The sequence below is a fragment of the Oryx dammah genome, unplaced genomic scaffold (assembly GCF_014754425.2).
Source record: "Oryx dammah isolate SB20612 unplaced genomic scaffold, SCBI_Odam_1.1 HiC_scaffold_18, whole genome shotgun sequence".
Taxonomy (NCBI): domain Eukaryota; kingdom Metazoa; phylum Chordata; class Mammalia; order Artiodactyla; family Bovidae; genus Oryx; species Oryx dammah.
In genome coordinates this window covers 90,930,155-90,946,514 of record NW_024070202.1, presented here as the reverse complement: position 1 = coordinate 90,946,514, position 16,360 = coordinate 90,930,155, and the positions used below count along the sequence as shown (strand labels likewise).

Sequence of the window (16,360 nt, the reverse complement as noted above, 5' to 3'; positions counted from 1 at the left end):
ATCCCTGGGTTGAGAAGATCCCCTGGAGAAAGAAAAGGCTACCCACTCGAGTACTCTTGCCTGGAAAATCCCATGGACGGAGGAGCCTGGTGAGCTCCAGTCCATCGGGTCGCAAAGAGTTGGACATGACTGAGTAACTTCACTTTCAGTTTTCACTCTTATGCATTGGAGAAGGAAATGGCAACCCACTCCAGTGTTCTTGCCTGGAGAATCCCAGGGACAGAGGAGCCTGGTAGGCTGCCGTCTCTCAGGTCGCACAGAGTCAGACACGACTGAAGCAACTTCTTAGCAGCAGTATAGTCCATATGGTCACAAAGAGTTGGACACACCTGAGTGAATTTCACTTTCATGTTCCAGGTGCCAATACTTTATATACACTGTCTCCTTAAAATCTTTAAGTCTGTGGATGTTTATAACTAGTGAGAGTGCCTTACTCTCAGTTGTACTTTTCTTAAGTTGGGGAGGGATGTAGAGCTGAGCCCAAAGTTTCCATGTCCTGATGCTACATGCAAGACAGCAAAAGAGACACAGATGTAAAGAACAGACTTTTGGACTATGTGGGAGAAGGCGAGGGTGGGACGATATGAGAGAATAGCATTGAAACATGTATATTACCATATGTGAACTAGATCACCAATGCAAGTTTGTTGTATGAAGCAGGGCACTCAAAGCTGGTGCTCTGGGGCAACCTAGAGGGATGGGGTGAGGAGGGAGGTGAGAGAAGGGTTCAGGATGGTGGGACACATGCACCCATGGCTGATTCATGTCAATGATTAGCAAAAAACCACCACAATACTGTAAAGCAATTGGCCTCCAATAAATATATGTTTTAAAACTGTGGAGAACGCTGACTTTGAGTTGTCTTACTTACAGTTTAAAAGAGCATCTTGGGACTTCCCTGGTGGTACAGTGGCTAAGACCACACTCCCAGTGCAGGACCTGGATTCAATCTCTGGTCAGGGAACTAGATCCCACATGGTGCAACTAAAGACCCCACATGCCCAACCAAGACCTGTTGCAGCCAAATAACTGGATAAATATTAAAAAAAAAATAAATTAAGAGATCATCATGTTTATATATGCAATAGTTTCTGTCCTAGCCTAGGTCCTGATCTGAAGGAAATAGGGCCCTCACATTTTCATATATTTTCTAGCTTTAGAGTCTGATGTCATTTTTCCTGTTGAAATTGCATGAGTTATTTCCTTGAAAGGAATTCTTTATGTATTTATTTAATCTTTGGTTGCACTAGGTCTCTGTTGCTGTGCGTAGGCTTTCTCTAGTTGCAGTGAGTGGGGACTGCTGTTCATTGTGCTGCACGGGCTTCTCATTGTAGTGGCTTCTTTTGTTGCGGAGCTCGGGCTCCAGGCACTCAGGCTTGAGCAGCTGCAGCAGATGGGTTCAGTAGTTGTGGCACGTGGGTTTAGTTGTTGCGTGTCACGTTCAGTTCTCTAGGACCAGGGATTGAACCTGTGTTCCCTGAATTGGCAGGTGGATTCTTATCCACTGTGCCACTAGGGAAGTCCCCACGGGTTATTTCCCTTAAAAGTCAAAGTCAAGAGTAAGAATGCCTTAAAGAATGCAGAAAATTCATGTATTCAGGCAGTGTTCTAGGTGTCATTTATAGCAGTGAATAAAATACATCAACATCCCTGGACTCATAGAATTTTTATTCCAGTTAAGGGGAAAAGGCAACATATAATTAGTAAAATATATAGACTTTTGTGCTAGAAAATGTTAGATACTGAGGAGTGAAATAAAGCTGGGAAAGTAAAAGCTGGTGAAGGGGTGAGGCTTACAGTCTTTAACTTCATGTTTAGGAAAGGATTCACTGAGAAAGAATAGTTCAGTTCCTAAAGGAAGTAAATGGGCAGGCATCAAATTTAGAAGGCTCAAAGCAGAAGCGTGCTTGACGTGTTTTAAGATTAGCCAAGAGGCCAGAATGGTGGGGCAAGAATGAATGAGGGGAAGAGTAAGGGCAATCAGTTCTGAGGCCCTTGTAGGCCATTGTGGGGACACCATCAATGAGGAATCATTGTAGAGTTTTGCAAGTAAGGCTGATCTATTCTGATTAGTGAATGATGGGATTATTCTAGCTGCTGTGTTGAAAATCAGTTAGGTGATCAGAAAGAAGAGAACAAGAGCAGAAGAGATGTGTAGATGTCAACAGGACATCTTTTTGTAAAAAATAATAATTTATTATTTATTTACTTATTTGTGGTTGTGCTGGGTCTTTGCTGCTGTGCACACGCTTTCTCTAGTTGCAGTGAGTGGGGGCTACTCTTCATTGCGGTGCACAGGCTTTTCATTGCAGTGGCTTCTCTTGTTGTGGAGCACAGGCTCTAGGCATGTGGGCTCAGTAGGTGCAGCTTGTGGGCTCAGTTGCTCTGCAGCATGGGGAATCTTCCTGGATGAGGGATCGAACTTATGTCCCTTGCACTGGCAAGTGGATTCTTATCCACTGAATCACCAGGGAAGTCCATCAGCAGGACATCTATACTAAAAATCCAAATGAGAGAGGATCCTGGCTAGGACCAATGCAGTACAAGAGGGGTAAGTAGAAAATTATTCTGTGCAGATCCTGAAAGTGGAATCAACAGGATTCAGTCATATTGAGAGGAGAAACATAAGAGAGGAGTCAAGAACAATTGGTGAGTTGGAATTAAGATGAGGAAACCACTGGAAGAAGTAGTTTAGGAGTGATGATAGGATGAAAATGCTTGTTAGTCTCGTATCGTGTGTCAGATATACAAGGGGGCGGAGTATGCTACCTAGAAGGGCAGCTGAGCTTCCTAGGGAGGTCCTGGAATTCAGTTCAGTTCAGTCATTCAGTCTTGTCTGACTCTGTGACCCCATGGACTGCAGCATGCCAGGCTTCCCTGTCCATCACCAATTCCCAGAGCTTGCTCAAACTCACGTCCATTGAGTCAGTGATGCCATCCAACCATCTCATCATCTGTCTCCCCTTCTCCTCCTGCCTTAAATTGGTCAGGACTTAAATAGTTTTTAAGGCAGGGCTACCTGCATAACATGTGAGGTACAGTGAAAAATGGAATGGCAGTCTTCCTCATTCAAAAATTATTTAAGATCTCAAAACAGTGACAGAAGAACATGAAGCCAATTATGATGCCATTCCCAGGTGGCACCCGTGGTAAAGAACCAGGCTGCCAATGCAGGAGATATAAGAGACATGGGTTTGATCCCTGGGTTGGGGAGATCCACGGAGAAGGGAATGGCAATCCACTACAGCCTTCTTGCCTGGAGAATCCCATGGACAGAGGAACCTGGTGGGCTACATTCTGTGGGGTCACAAAGAGTCAGACACAACTGAAGTGACTTAACATGATGTCTTTCCTAGTGAAGGAGTCTGAGTACAGACAGTACACCTGGAAAGCTAGCCCAAAAGATAGATAGACAGACAGACAGACAGACAGACAGACAGATAGAGATAAATATCCAAAGACTGAGGTCTGGGATGCATGCATGCTCAATCGTGTCTGACTCTTTGCGACCCCACGGACTATACCCACCAGGCTTCTCTGTCCATAGATTTTTCCATCAAGAATACTGGAGTGGGTTACCATTTCCTCCTCCAGGGGGTCTTCCCCTCCCAGGGATTGAACCTGTTGTCTTCCATATTAGCAGGCATATTCATTACCACTGAGCCACCTTGGAACCCCCGAGGCCTGTGATACCTCAAGGTAATCATGTTAGTTGTGTTAGAGAAAATAAGGAGGCTCTCTCAGAGCTAACTTAGGAGATGCCAGCAAGGTATTTGAACTAAATGGAACAGAAACAATGATCAAATGATTACTATGGACTCGGGATGGTTCATCAGTACTCAGGGCCAGCCCAAAGAACTGGGTCATTGCCAGTTCTTACCAGTATCTGCTATGTCCAGTTGTTAGGAGAGTTTTGATTAGCTTGGACTGTTGCATGCTAGGTTGACTTGAGGCTTTTATCACTCACAAGACAACTCCAGAGTTTCTCTATACACTTCTCTATCTTTAAAAAAATTTGTTTTAATCACTTATAGTAATGAATGATTATTTTAGTCCACTGACCAAAGCCTTTCTGAAAAGCAGAAGAAAAATCCTTTATGAATACAGGTGTCACTTTGGTGGGCACACAGATGAGGGAGTAGATAACAGGGGTAGAGAAAGGCAGGCTTTAAACGTAAACGTAGCTTTCTCACTGGTCAGACTGTGTGTGAGGCAGCCAAATAGGACCTGGCTAGCTGGCCGAAAGTGAGATGAAACCATCCAGGGCAAGGCAGAAATATTGAGGAATAAATAATCTGTTTCTTATCAAATGGCACAAACCCATCTGGGGTGTTAGATTTCATAACAGGTTACCTTAGTTACTTAGGAGTTGAAAACTTACCAGCTTGGATATCTGTAGAGTTCCATGTGCAGACAGCTGGTTGAAAGGGTTGAAAACTGACCTGTCTCCTGAAGTAATATAATCTCTTCCCTCCTTACTCCTCCTGTAGTCTTTAGTGATTCCAGGTTACGACCTACACTGAGTAGACCCTGAATGTGCACATATGACTCCTGCAGAGAATGAAGAAGGATCTGTAATCGGTCCCAGAAAAGACGCCATGTTAATGTGCTCTATTGTGCCATCTCCTCCATGACTTAGCTAGACATCATTTAAATCTGTTTCAGTGCATCTGATTGTTTCAGATCCAAAATGTCCAGGGGTCTTTAGAGGCAGAGGGGAGTGACAGGCTATCAGTGGACATAATAGAAAAGATACTCCCCTTCCTCCAAGTACTAGTATCTTGGAGTGATAGGGGGCAGAAGGTGGGGCATAAAAGAAGGATGGAAAGAAGGTTACATTAACATATCCAGTACCACTGTCAGCATTTCTCAATGGATTTATATTGGTTATAGGGAGCTAAATATAGTTCCCTCCTAATATAGTTAGGATATTCTGGTGAGCTGTAACTTTGATATAGAAAGCCAGTACACTATTCTACTCCCTTTCAGCAAATAGGAGTTTACTTTGAGGCAAAATTTTGTTCTGACTACTTTGAAGTACGAATCCAGAAGCACTTTCCTTTATATCATATAGTGGGAGCACGGCTGTCAGCTCTTCATTAAACTGTCTACTCTGGATTACTGACTCATAGACCACTCTCTTCTTCTATATTCCTAGAAGTATGCTTTGTTGGCAGCCTTTTAGAGTCAGAGTTGTAGGGCAAATAATCTTTGTTGAGCTACTACTCTTTTGTGCCTTTGAGTCATTTTATAAAAATTATGTCATTTCATCTGTAACCTTTCTATGAAAAAGTACTATTTTTCTCCATTTTGGTGGCTCAGTAATAAAGAATCTGCCTGCCAAGCAGGAGACATGAATTTGATCTTTGGCTCGGGAAGATCCCCTGGAGAAGGAAATGGAAACCCATTCCAGTATTCTCACCTGGAAAATCCCATGGGCAGAGGAGCATGGCAGGCAAGAGTCAGACACTACGTAGCGAATAAACTACTATCATGCTATTCTACCTATAATCCTTCTATGAGAAAAGTGTTAATTTCTTCCATTTCATAGGTAAGAAACTAAAGGTCAAGGAGGAAAACAAGATCTCACAACTGTTCAATTGTCAGGGAGGTGTTATTTTCACCTGGTGGGTCGACTAGAGAATGTTACCACCCACAAGGCAACTGTGGAGTTTCTCTGTAAATCTCTATATCTTAAAAAAATTATAAATCATAAGCGCTGGTGCTGGAATTCAAATTTAGGTCTACTTAATCATGTTCCTTCCTTACATGACTCAAATAATTAGAGTATTCAACAGGTATACAAGAAATCCAGGAGGTTTTTGGAAACATCAATCCTTTAATGTAATCTTTCCATTTCTTCCAAAATATAGAAGATACTAAAAGTCCTATCATCCATGGTGCTAAGACATTAGCATCTCTAGAATGACAGTAGGTGGAGACATTTTATTTCTTTGCTAATTTTGCTTTCACTGAGGTTATAATATATATTCATTTTCATTTCAATACATATTCAAATATGAAGTTCAAAAGCTCAGTCTACTCACAGTCCAAAATCCTGTTAACAAAGACTTAGCCATCATAAGGTTTTAGATTTTAGGGTATGATTTTGGTATAAATGCTTTTTATGTAGTAGTTCAGTTCAGTTCAGTCGCTCAGTCGTGTCTGACTCTTTGCGACCCCATAAATCGCAGCACGCCAGGCCTCCCTGTCCATCACCAACTCTAGGAGTTCACTCAGATTCACGTCCATCAAGTCAGTGATGCCATCCAGCCATCTCATCCTCTGTCGTCCCCTTCTCCTCCTGCCCCCAATCCCTCCCAGCCTCAGAGTCTTTTCCAATGAGTCAACTCTTCGCATCAGGTGGCCAAAGTACTGGAGTTTCAGCTTTAGCATCATTCCTTCCAAAGAACACCCAGGACTGATCTCCTTTTGAATGGACTGATTGGATCTCCTTGCAGTCCAAGGGACTCTCAAGAGTCTTCTCCAACACCACAGTTCAAACACATCAATTCTTCGGCGCTCAGCCTTCTTCATAGTCCAACTCTCACATCCATACATGATCACTGGAAAAACCACAGCCTTGACTAGATGGACCTTTGTTGGCAAAGTAGTATCTCTGCCTTTAAATATGCTACCTAGGTTGGTCATGACTTTTCTTCCAAGAAGTAAGCATCTTTTAATTTCATGGCTGCAGTCACTATCTGCAGTGATTTTGGAGCCCCCCAAAATAAAGTCTGACATTGTTTCCACTGTTTCCCCATCTATTTGCCATGACGTGATGGGACCAGATGCCATGATCTTTGTTTTCTGAATGTTGAGCTTTAAGCCAACTTTTTCACTCTCCACTTTCACTTTCATCAAGAGGCTCTTTAGTTCTTCACTTTCTGCCATAAGGGTGATGTCATCTGCATATCTGAGGTTATTGATATTTCTCCCGGCAATCTTGATTCCAGCCTGTGCTTCTTCCAGCACAGTGTTTCTCATGATGTACTCTGCATAGAAGTTAAATAAGCAAGGTGACAATATACAGCCTTGACGTACTCCTTTTCCTATTTGGAACCAGTCTGTTGTTCCATGTCCAGTTCTTTGTTGGTTTCTGACCTGCATACAGGTTTCTCAAGAGGCAGGTTAGGTGGTCTGGTATTCCCATCTCTTTCAGAATTTTCCACAGTTTATTGTGATCCAGATAGTCAAAGGCTTTAGCATAGTCAAGAAAGCAGAAATAGATGTTTTTCTGGAACTCTCTTGCTTTTTCCATGATCCAGCGGATGTTGGCAATTTGATCTCTGGTTCCTCTGCCTTTTCTAAAACCAGCTTGAACATCTGGAAGTTCATGGTTCATGTATTGCTGAAGCCTGGCTTGGAGAATTTTGAGCATTACTTTACTAGCGTGCGAGATGAGTGCAATTGTGCGGTAGTTTGAGCATTCTTTGGCATTGCCTTTCTTTGGGATTGGAATGAAAACTGACCTTTTCCAGTCCTGTGGCCACTGATGAGCTTTCCAAATTTGCTGGCATATTGAATGAAACATTTTCACAGCATCATCTTTCAGGATATGAAGCAGCTCAACTGGAATGCCATCACCTCCACTAACTTTGTTCGTAGTGATGCTTCCTAAGGCCCATTTGACTTCACATTCCAGGCTGTCTGGCTCTAGGTGAGTGATCACACCATCATGATTATCTGGGTCATGAAGATCTTTTTTGTACAGTTCTTCTATGTATTCTTGCCACCTCTTCTTAATATCTTCTGCTTCTGTTAGGTCCATACCATTTCTGTCCTTTATCGAGCCCATCTTTGTATGAAATGTTCCCTTGGTATCTCTAATTTTCTTGAAGAGATCTCTAGTCTTTCCCATTCTGTTGTTTTCCTCTATTTCTTTGCATTGATTGCTGAGGAAGGCTTTCTTGTCTCTTCTTGCTATTCTTTGGAACTCTGCATTCAGAACTCACATTAAAATTTTAATAAGCTGTTATAAGAGAGCGCATAAGTACGGTCAGCATCATGGCATAGTCTGCGAGCATAATGATGGAAAGAGAGCTCGAAACACTAAGCACAGTACTATTTGACCTAATTCTATGTTTATTACGTCTTCTATTGAGTTGGTTTGCTGAAAGGACAGACTACGGTAATGCATTTATGCGGAAACCAGCTTTTCAGAATCTACTTCATGCTTAATATTTAGCAAAATAAAATTTACTATATATTACAGAAATTATTCTGAAAAGGGGAAGAAATTTATCATGTATATTTATGGTAGCAGATAAAATTTATAAGACTTTCAAACTAGAAAGGTGTTTATGAATTGTTTGGTCTAGTATTATATGTTTTTGAAAGACCAGCAGATTAAGACTTATAAAAAGAATCCAATAATCAATGTAATGGGCTTCCCTGGGAGCTTAGTGGTAATAAACCCACCAGGCAATGTAGGAGACACAGGTTTGATCCCTGGGGAGAAAAGATCCTCTGGAGGAGGAAATAGCAACCCACTCCAATATTCTTGCCTGGAAAATACCATGCACAGAGGAGGCTCGCAGACTGCAGTCCATGGTGTCCCAAAAAAGTTGAACACAACTTAGCAACTGAGCAGGAAAATAATAAATGCACATGTTCCTATCGTTTCATGGCTGTTTCATCTCTGGAGGTATTTATGTTTGGTTTTGTTTCTTTTTTAAGTTAAATTGACTTGGCTGGGTCTGACTTGGATAAAATTGATGGTTTACCTATTTGAGAGACTTTGAAATATTTATATCTGCAATTTGCATTTGGCTCTATTTTTTCTTTATATTCTTTCTGTGCGGCCCATTTTCTGCATAGCCTTTCTGAAGCTATACTAGCAGGAGAATAAGTAGAAGTACAAAGAGGATTAACCAATGCAAGAGAAGCTTATGAGTATTCATAAGTTGCCTAAAATTAGGTGGCATATCTTAGGGAGGTTTATGTGGTTTAAAGCCACATTGTCACATTTTAACAGGACCTTCTTAATTGTAGTGGGATTCCTTGGTGGCTCAGATGGTAAAGCGTCTGCCTGCAATGCGGGAGACCCGGGTTTGATTCCTGGGTCAGGAAGATCCCCTGGAGAAGGAAATGGCAATCCACTCCAGCATTCTTGCCTGGAAAATCCCATGGATGGAGGAGCCTGATAGGCTACAGTCCATGGGGTCACAAAGAGTTGGACACAACTGAGTGACTTCACTTTCACTTTCTTAATTGTAGTAGATCTTTTTTAGTTTAGTTCAGTCACTCAGTCCTGTCTGACTCTTTGCAACCCCATAAACTGCCACACACCAGGCCTCTCTGTCCATCACCAACTCCCGGAGTCCACCCAAATCCATGTCCATCGAGTTGGTGATGCCATCCAACCATCTCATCCTCTGTCGTCCCATTCTCCTCCTGCTTCCAATCCGTCCCATCATCAGGGTCTTTTCCAATGAGTCAGCTCTTCACATCAGGTGGCCAAAGTACTGGAGTTTCAGCTTCAACACAGCCCTTCCAACGAATATTCAAGACTGATTTCCTTTATGATGGACTGGTTGGATCTCCTTGCAGTCCAAGGGACTCTCAAGAGTCTTCTCCAACACCACAGTTCAAAAGCATCAATTCTTTGGCGCTCAACTTTCTTTAGAGTCCAGCTCTCACATACATACATGACCACTGGAAAAACCACAGCCTTGACTAGATGAACCTTTGTTGATAAAGTAATGTCTCTGCTTTTTACTATGCTGTCTAGGTTAGTCATAAGTTTCCTTCCAAGGAGTAAGCGTCTTTTAATTTCATGGCTGCAATCACCATCTGCAGTGATTTTGGAGCCCCCCAAAATAAAGTCAGCCACTGTTTCCACTGTTTCCCCATCTATTTGTGATGAAATGATGGGACCGGATACCATGATCTTAGTTTTCTGAATGTTGAGCTTTAAGCCAACTTTTTCACTCTCCTCTTTCACTTTCATCAAGAGGCTCTTTAGTTCTTCTTCACTTTCTGCCATAAGGGTGGTGTCATCTGCATATCTGAGGGTACTGATATTTCTCCTGGCAATCTTGATTCCAGCTTGAGCTTCTTCCAGCCCAGCGTTTCTCATGGCATACACTGCATATAAGTTAAATAAGCAGGGTGACAATATACAGCCTTGATGTACTCCTTTTCTTATTTGGAACCAGTCTGTTCCACGTCCAGTTCTAACTGTTGCTTCCTGACCTGTATACAGGTTTCTCAAGAAGCAGGTCAGGTGGTCTGGTATTGGCATCTCTCTCAGAATTTTCCACAGTTTATTGTGATCCACACAGTCAAAGGCTTTGGCATAGTCAATAAAGCAGAAATAGATGTTTTTCTGGAACTCTCTTGCTTTTTCCATGATCCAGTGGATGTTGGCCATTTGATCTCTGGTTCCTCTGCCTTTTCTAAAACCAGCTTGAACATCTGGAAGTTCAGAGTTCACATATTGCTGAAGCCTGGCTTGGAGAATTTTGAGCATTACTTTACCAGCATGTGAGATGAGTACAATTGTGCGGTAGTTTGAGTATTCTTTGGCATTGCCTTTTTTGGGGATTGGAATGAAAACTGATCTTTTGCAGTCCTGTGGCCACTGCTGAGTTCTCCAAATTTGCTGGCATATTGAGTGCAGCACTTTCACAGCATATCTTTCAGGATTTGAAATAGCTCAACTGGAATTCCGTCACCTCCAGTAACTTTGTTCGTAGTGATGCTTCCTAAGGCCCATTTGACTTCACATTCCAGGCTGTCGGGCTCTAGGTGAGTGATCACACCATCGTGATTATCTGGGTCATGAAGATCTTTTTTGTACAGTCTTCTGTGTATTCTTGCCACCTCTTCTTAATATCTTCTGCTTCTATTAGGTTGCTACGATTTCTGTCCTTTATTGAGCCCATCTTTTTATGAAATGTTCCCTTGGTGTCTCTAATTTTCTTGAAGAGATCTCTAGTCTTTCCCATTCTATTATTTTCCTCTATTTATTTGCATTGATCACTGAGGAAGGCGTTTTTATTTCTACTTGCTATTCTTTGGAAACTCTGCATTCATATGGGTATATCTATCCTTTTCTCCTTTGCTTTTCACTTCCCTTCTTTTCAGAGCTATTTGTAATGCCTCCTCAGACAGCCGTTTTGCTTTTTTGCATTTCTTTTTCTTGGGGTTGGTCTTGATTCCTGTCTCCTGTACAATGTCATGAACCTCTGTTCATAGTTCATCAGGCACTCTATCAGTCTAGTCCCTTAAATCTGTTTCTCACTTCCACTGTGTAGCTCTCTCAAATATAATATGGGTTTTCACTTGTTGGCAGGTAGCCTAGTGAAAGCAATGGTTTTTCCAGTAGTCATGTATGGATGTGAAAGTTGGACTATAAAGGAAGTTGAGCACCAAAGAATTGATGCTTTTGAACTGTGGTGTTGGAGAAGACTCTTGAGGGTCCCTTTGAGTGCAAGGAGATCAAACTAATCAATTTTAAAGGAAATCAGTCCTGAATATTCATTGGAAGGACTGATGCTGAAGCTGAAGCTCCAATACTCTGGCCACCTGAGAACTGACTCATTGGAAAAGACCCTGATGCTGGGCAAGATTGAAGGCAGGAGGATAAGAGAATGACAGAGGATGAGATGGCTGGATGGCATCACTGACTCAATGGACATGAGTTTGAGTAAGTCCGGGAGTTGGTGATGGAGAGGGAAGCCTGGCGTTCTGCAGTCCATGGTGTTGCAAAGTGTTGGACATGACTGAGCGACTGAACTGAACTGAGCCTAAGAGGTCATGACATGTAGTAATGTATCACTTTGCTGAGGGATGTATTTTCATGATGCCTCTATTGAGGCTGGCCACCCACTCCAGTACTGTTGCCTGTGAACCCCACTTACAGAGGAGCCTGGTGGGCTACAGTCCATGGGTCACAAGCAGTAGGACATGACTGAAGTGACTCAGCGTGCAATGTACATGCATAGCCCAACCTGTATAATCTGGATTCACATCTCATTATTTTGTGTTTCTCATTTAAAACGTCATCAATCTCAATGTCCATTTCACAGAGTGGAGTATATAGAAAACATATTTTATGTTATTTGTGTAAATCAAGGGATTCTTGAAGATCTTCATATACTTGAAAATAATGAGTGGTATCTAAGCCATTATTGTTGTTTAGTTGCTAAGTCATGTCTTGACTCTTTGTGACCCTATGGACTGTAGCCCATCAGGCTCCTCTGTCCATGGGATTCTCTAGGCAAGAATACTGGAGTAGGTTGCCATTTCCTTCTCCAAGTAATTATTAAGTAATTACATTATGTATATAATTATTATGTAATTTCTTCTTATTATATAATTATTGTGTAATTATTATGTAATTTCTGTATTATGAGTGGTATCTAAGTAATTACTATGTAATTTTTAGAGATATATAAGGAAAAAAGTAAATTACATATCCTAAGGAAGTTTATAGTCTATTTGTATGTTTCATATGAATTATTACAAAGTTCACATAAATGACTATAATTACATAGTAACACATTAGCAAGTGCTCCACTGTATTTATTTTTCAATGCATTAGTGCTTAGAAGTAAAATAAGGACAATATAATTAAGATAAGATTTATCATGGAAGACTTCCTGGAGGAGGTAAACTTTGAAAGAAGCCAATCCTAAATATCTCTACTTGATGAGTGTTCCCACACTCATGATAGGGTTTTAAGCAAAGAGCAGCTTTAATGGTAGATAAACTGAACTTAAACTCAGTAATCCACAGGATATGATTTCTCTGACAAGGACAGCCTCTTTAGTGGTGTCTGAAGTTTTCTTCACAGGTTGGACAGTGTCATATTCAAGGCTTTGTCATCTGTTAATAGAAACAGTCTCCCCTAGAAAAAGGCAGCCTTAGGTTGATTTAAGTATTTATCCTTTAAGGTATATGTATTTTGAGCCTTTATTAAAAAGGACACAATTTGCTTGGGTCCTGGGGATTACCAGATGCAATCTGACAAGTTTGTGTTTTCATAGGTATCATTACATGTGAACAGATATTAATGAAGATCATGTAAATGATAAAGGGATCTCTTCATAATATTCCAACTTATTTAGGAAAAATTATCTTTTGAGCTCAAGAAATGAAAAATGTTAGTAAATCAAAGGTTTTTATTTTTGAAGATGTGATATATTCATATGATAGAATATTACTGACTCAAAAAAAAAAAAAGTAAATCTTGACATTTGTGGCAACATGGATGAACCTGGAGGACATTATACTACGGGATATTACCCAGATACTGAAAGACAAATGCCACATGATTTCACACGTGGAACCTAAAATCGTTGTTCAGTCGCTCAGTTGTGTCGACTTCTTGGTGACCTCAGGGACTGCAGCACACCAGGCTTCTCTGTCTTTCACTATCTCCTCGTGTTTGCTCAAACTCATGTCATTGAGTCGATGATGGCATTCAACCATCTCATCCTCTGTTGCCCCCTTTTCCTCCTGCCCTCAATCTTTCCAGCATCAGGGTCTTTTCCAATTAGTTTAGGCTCTAAAATAGCCTAAATATTTTAAATATTTAAAAAATAGTTTAAATAGGCAGACTCATAGAAGCAGAGAGCAGAACTGTGGTTACCAAGGGCAGGGGGAAGGGGAACTGAGGAGATACTGTTCAAAACGTATGAACTTCCAGTAATGCAAGATGAATATGTGACTATAGTAAAATTACTGAATTGCATACACTTGAAATTTGCTAAGAAATTTGCTTAAACATTCTCACCAAAAAGTAAAATAAAATAAAAAGAATGAATAAGAATCTTCTCTGGTGATCCAGTGGTTAAGAATCTGACTTTCAATGCATGGGATATGGGTTCGATCCCTGGTTATGGAACTAATATCCCACATGTTGTTGGCAACCACAGCCATGTACTGCAGTGAAGAGCCACAGAGCTGCAACTAAGATCTGATGTAGCCAAATTAAAAAAAAAAAAAAAGAATGAATGAAGAAAATGGTAACTGTAATGGATACATTAATTAACTTGACTGAGATAATTTCATAATATGTTCAGCAAAATATCAAGTTCTATACTTAAATATATATAATTTCTATTTTTTGATTATACCTCAATAATACTGGGGAAGAGATTAAAATACTATCATGTCTGTTTTCATAACAAAATGAAAAAGCCAAAAGCAATGATTTTATGCTTGACTTTTTCAGCTCATTAACCTCTAGATTGCAGGAAGAAAAATCTTCCAGAGGGCCTTCTCTTTGTAAGCACCAGAGCAGTCAATTTCAGTGAAATAAGGATAAAAAATGAACACACAGGGAGAATTCTCAAAATGCAGATGTCAGGACCCATCCCCAAAGGGCATATTTCAATCCTGGAAGGAGGAAGTCTTTCGTTATTTTCTAAAAGCACCCACACATATTTGGATCTGATGCTGTCATCTAGAACTCCCTCAGAATTGTCCTTGGGTGGGAGAGGCTGTTAAAAAAAATCAAGCCCTTATGGCATGCTTGTGATTTATCAGGTTTGGAAGCTCGACTTAAGTCATTATGTGTAGATGCAAACACTAGCATTATTCAAGCAATGGTGTGAAATAGTGATGTTATGGACTATTTCACTCCCACTCTATTTCTACTGTATATACTTTACCTTCTAGGTTAAGTTTACTGTTTTAAGGATAACGTTTGACCCTGGGATACCCCCCTGAAGAAGGTTTGTGTGACATAAAGTGTTAGTTTTTTGCTAGACTAGTTTTGTTCCCTTCCTTATATATGGTTAATTACAATCTAAACAGGAAATTAAGCTCCGTCAGCCTACTTGTTTTTTGGTCTGTTTTAAGGAATTGGGCTTTATCAATAATACAACTTTATCCACATCTGCGGGTGGGGATAAAGGGATGTTTGACTATAAGTAAGGGTAATTTTAAGAAGGACCTTTTAGAAAAGAAACTGGAACAACTTCAGAAAATGGTTGTGTTATTTGCTATATCTTAGATCAGGCTTACCAACATTGATTCCTTTTTTTTTTTTTTTCCTTCCTCAGATGTACATCCAGACAACAACACTCACTGTCTCCATGAGTTTAAGTGCTTCGGTGTCTCTAGGCATGCTGTATATGCCCAAGGTTTATATTATAATTTTTCATCCAGAGCAGAATGTTCAAAAACGCAAGAGGAGCTTCAAGGCTGTGGTGACTGCTGCCACCATGCAAAGCAAACTGATCCAAAAAGGCAATGACAGACCAAATGGCGAGGTGAAAAGTGAACTCTGTGAGAGTCTTGAAACCAACAGTAAGTCATCCGTAGACTTTCCGATGGTCAAGAGCGGGAGCACTTCCTGATAGATGTACGTTGAACATTCTTCTACTGGTCTTGGGGACTGTACAACATGGTTCCAAGGGCATGGTGGTATCCACACACCATGAGACCATCACAGTAGTTAGAACCATTTGGTTAGAACCAAAGGATTTCAGTGCAAGTGTCTCCTCTCCAGAGCATGAACACAGACACAAATTCTCTTTCACAAAGGGTGACACTCAAGTCTCTCTTGTGAAGCATCACAGAGCTTGAAGCTTGGAACTAGGCTCCATTTATAAAATTATCTTTTAGTATTCATTCTCCAATTATTGTTAGTTCAATATGGGTTGCTCTTCATAGAATTAGTTAACTGGTATTTATGGAGCATGTTACCAAAGATCTTACACAAATAGCATGTGTGTGTGCTAAGTTGCTTCAGTTGTTTTCAACTCTTTGTGACCCCATGGACTATAGCCCACCAGGCTCCTCTGTCCATGGGATTCTCTAGGCAAGAATGCTGGAGCAGGTTGCCATGCCCTCCTCCAGGGGATCTTCCCAGCCTAGGGATCAAACCTGTGTCTCCTGCTTTCCAGGCAGATTCTTGACCCACTGAGCCATCAGGGAAGCCCCTTACACAAGTAGACAATATGCTATTTAGGTATTTAGGGAAAGGAGAAAATTATTTAGCCAACATGTTAGGTTCAGTCATAGTTTATATTTGTTTTCCCAGAGTGATCCCTTTCTCTGGCTTTCATTGATCTCTCTAATTCTTAATGTATATTCAGATAGAGTTCTTCTCTGAAAGCCTCATGACCCTGAAAATAGGACTCTTGCTACAACCACCCCTCCACTTCTCCTTTCCTCACCTATCTTCCTCTTCTCTATATTCATCCCTGAAGAAGCTCATAACAATACACTATTACCAAACTAATCCAGTAGAGTTTAACTGAACTATTCAAGTCCATCTTGGTATCTATTCAAGAACAGCAAATTGAAAGTATGTATTGCAAAATACCAGAAAGTTGAATACAGTTAGAGTACACACACACACACACACACACACACACACACACACACACACACACACACA

At 40.8% G+C, this 16,360-nt stretch overlaps 1 protein-coding gene across 1 annotated transcript in view; it reads left to right on the top strand.

Annotated features, from left to right (window-relative positions):
• GRM8 (glutamate metabotropic receptor 8) overlaps positions 1-16,360 on the top strand; it is an 866,927-nt gene that overhangs the window by 844,265 nt on the left and 6,302 nt on the right. The window contains exon 9 of the mRNA XM_040259569.1: positions 15,018-15,264. Coding sequence (XP_040115503.1) covers positions 15,018-15,264 — 247 coding nt within the window. The remainder of the gene's footprint in view (positions 1-15,017; positions 15,265-16,360) is intronic.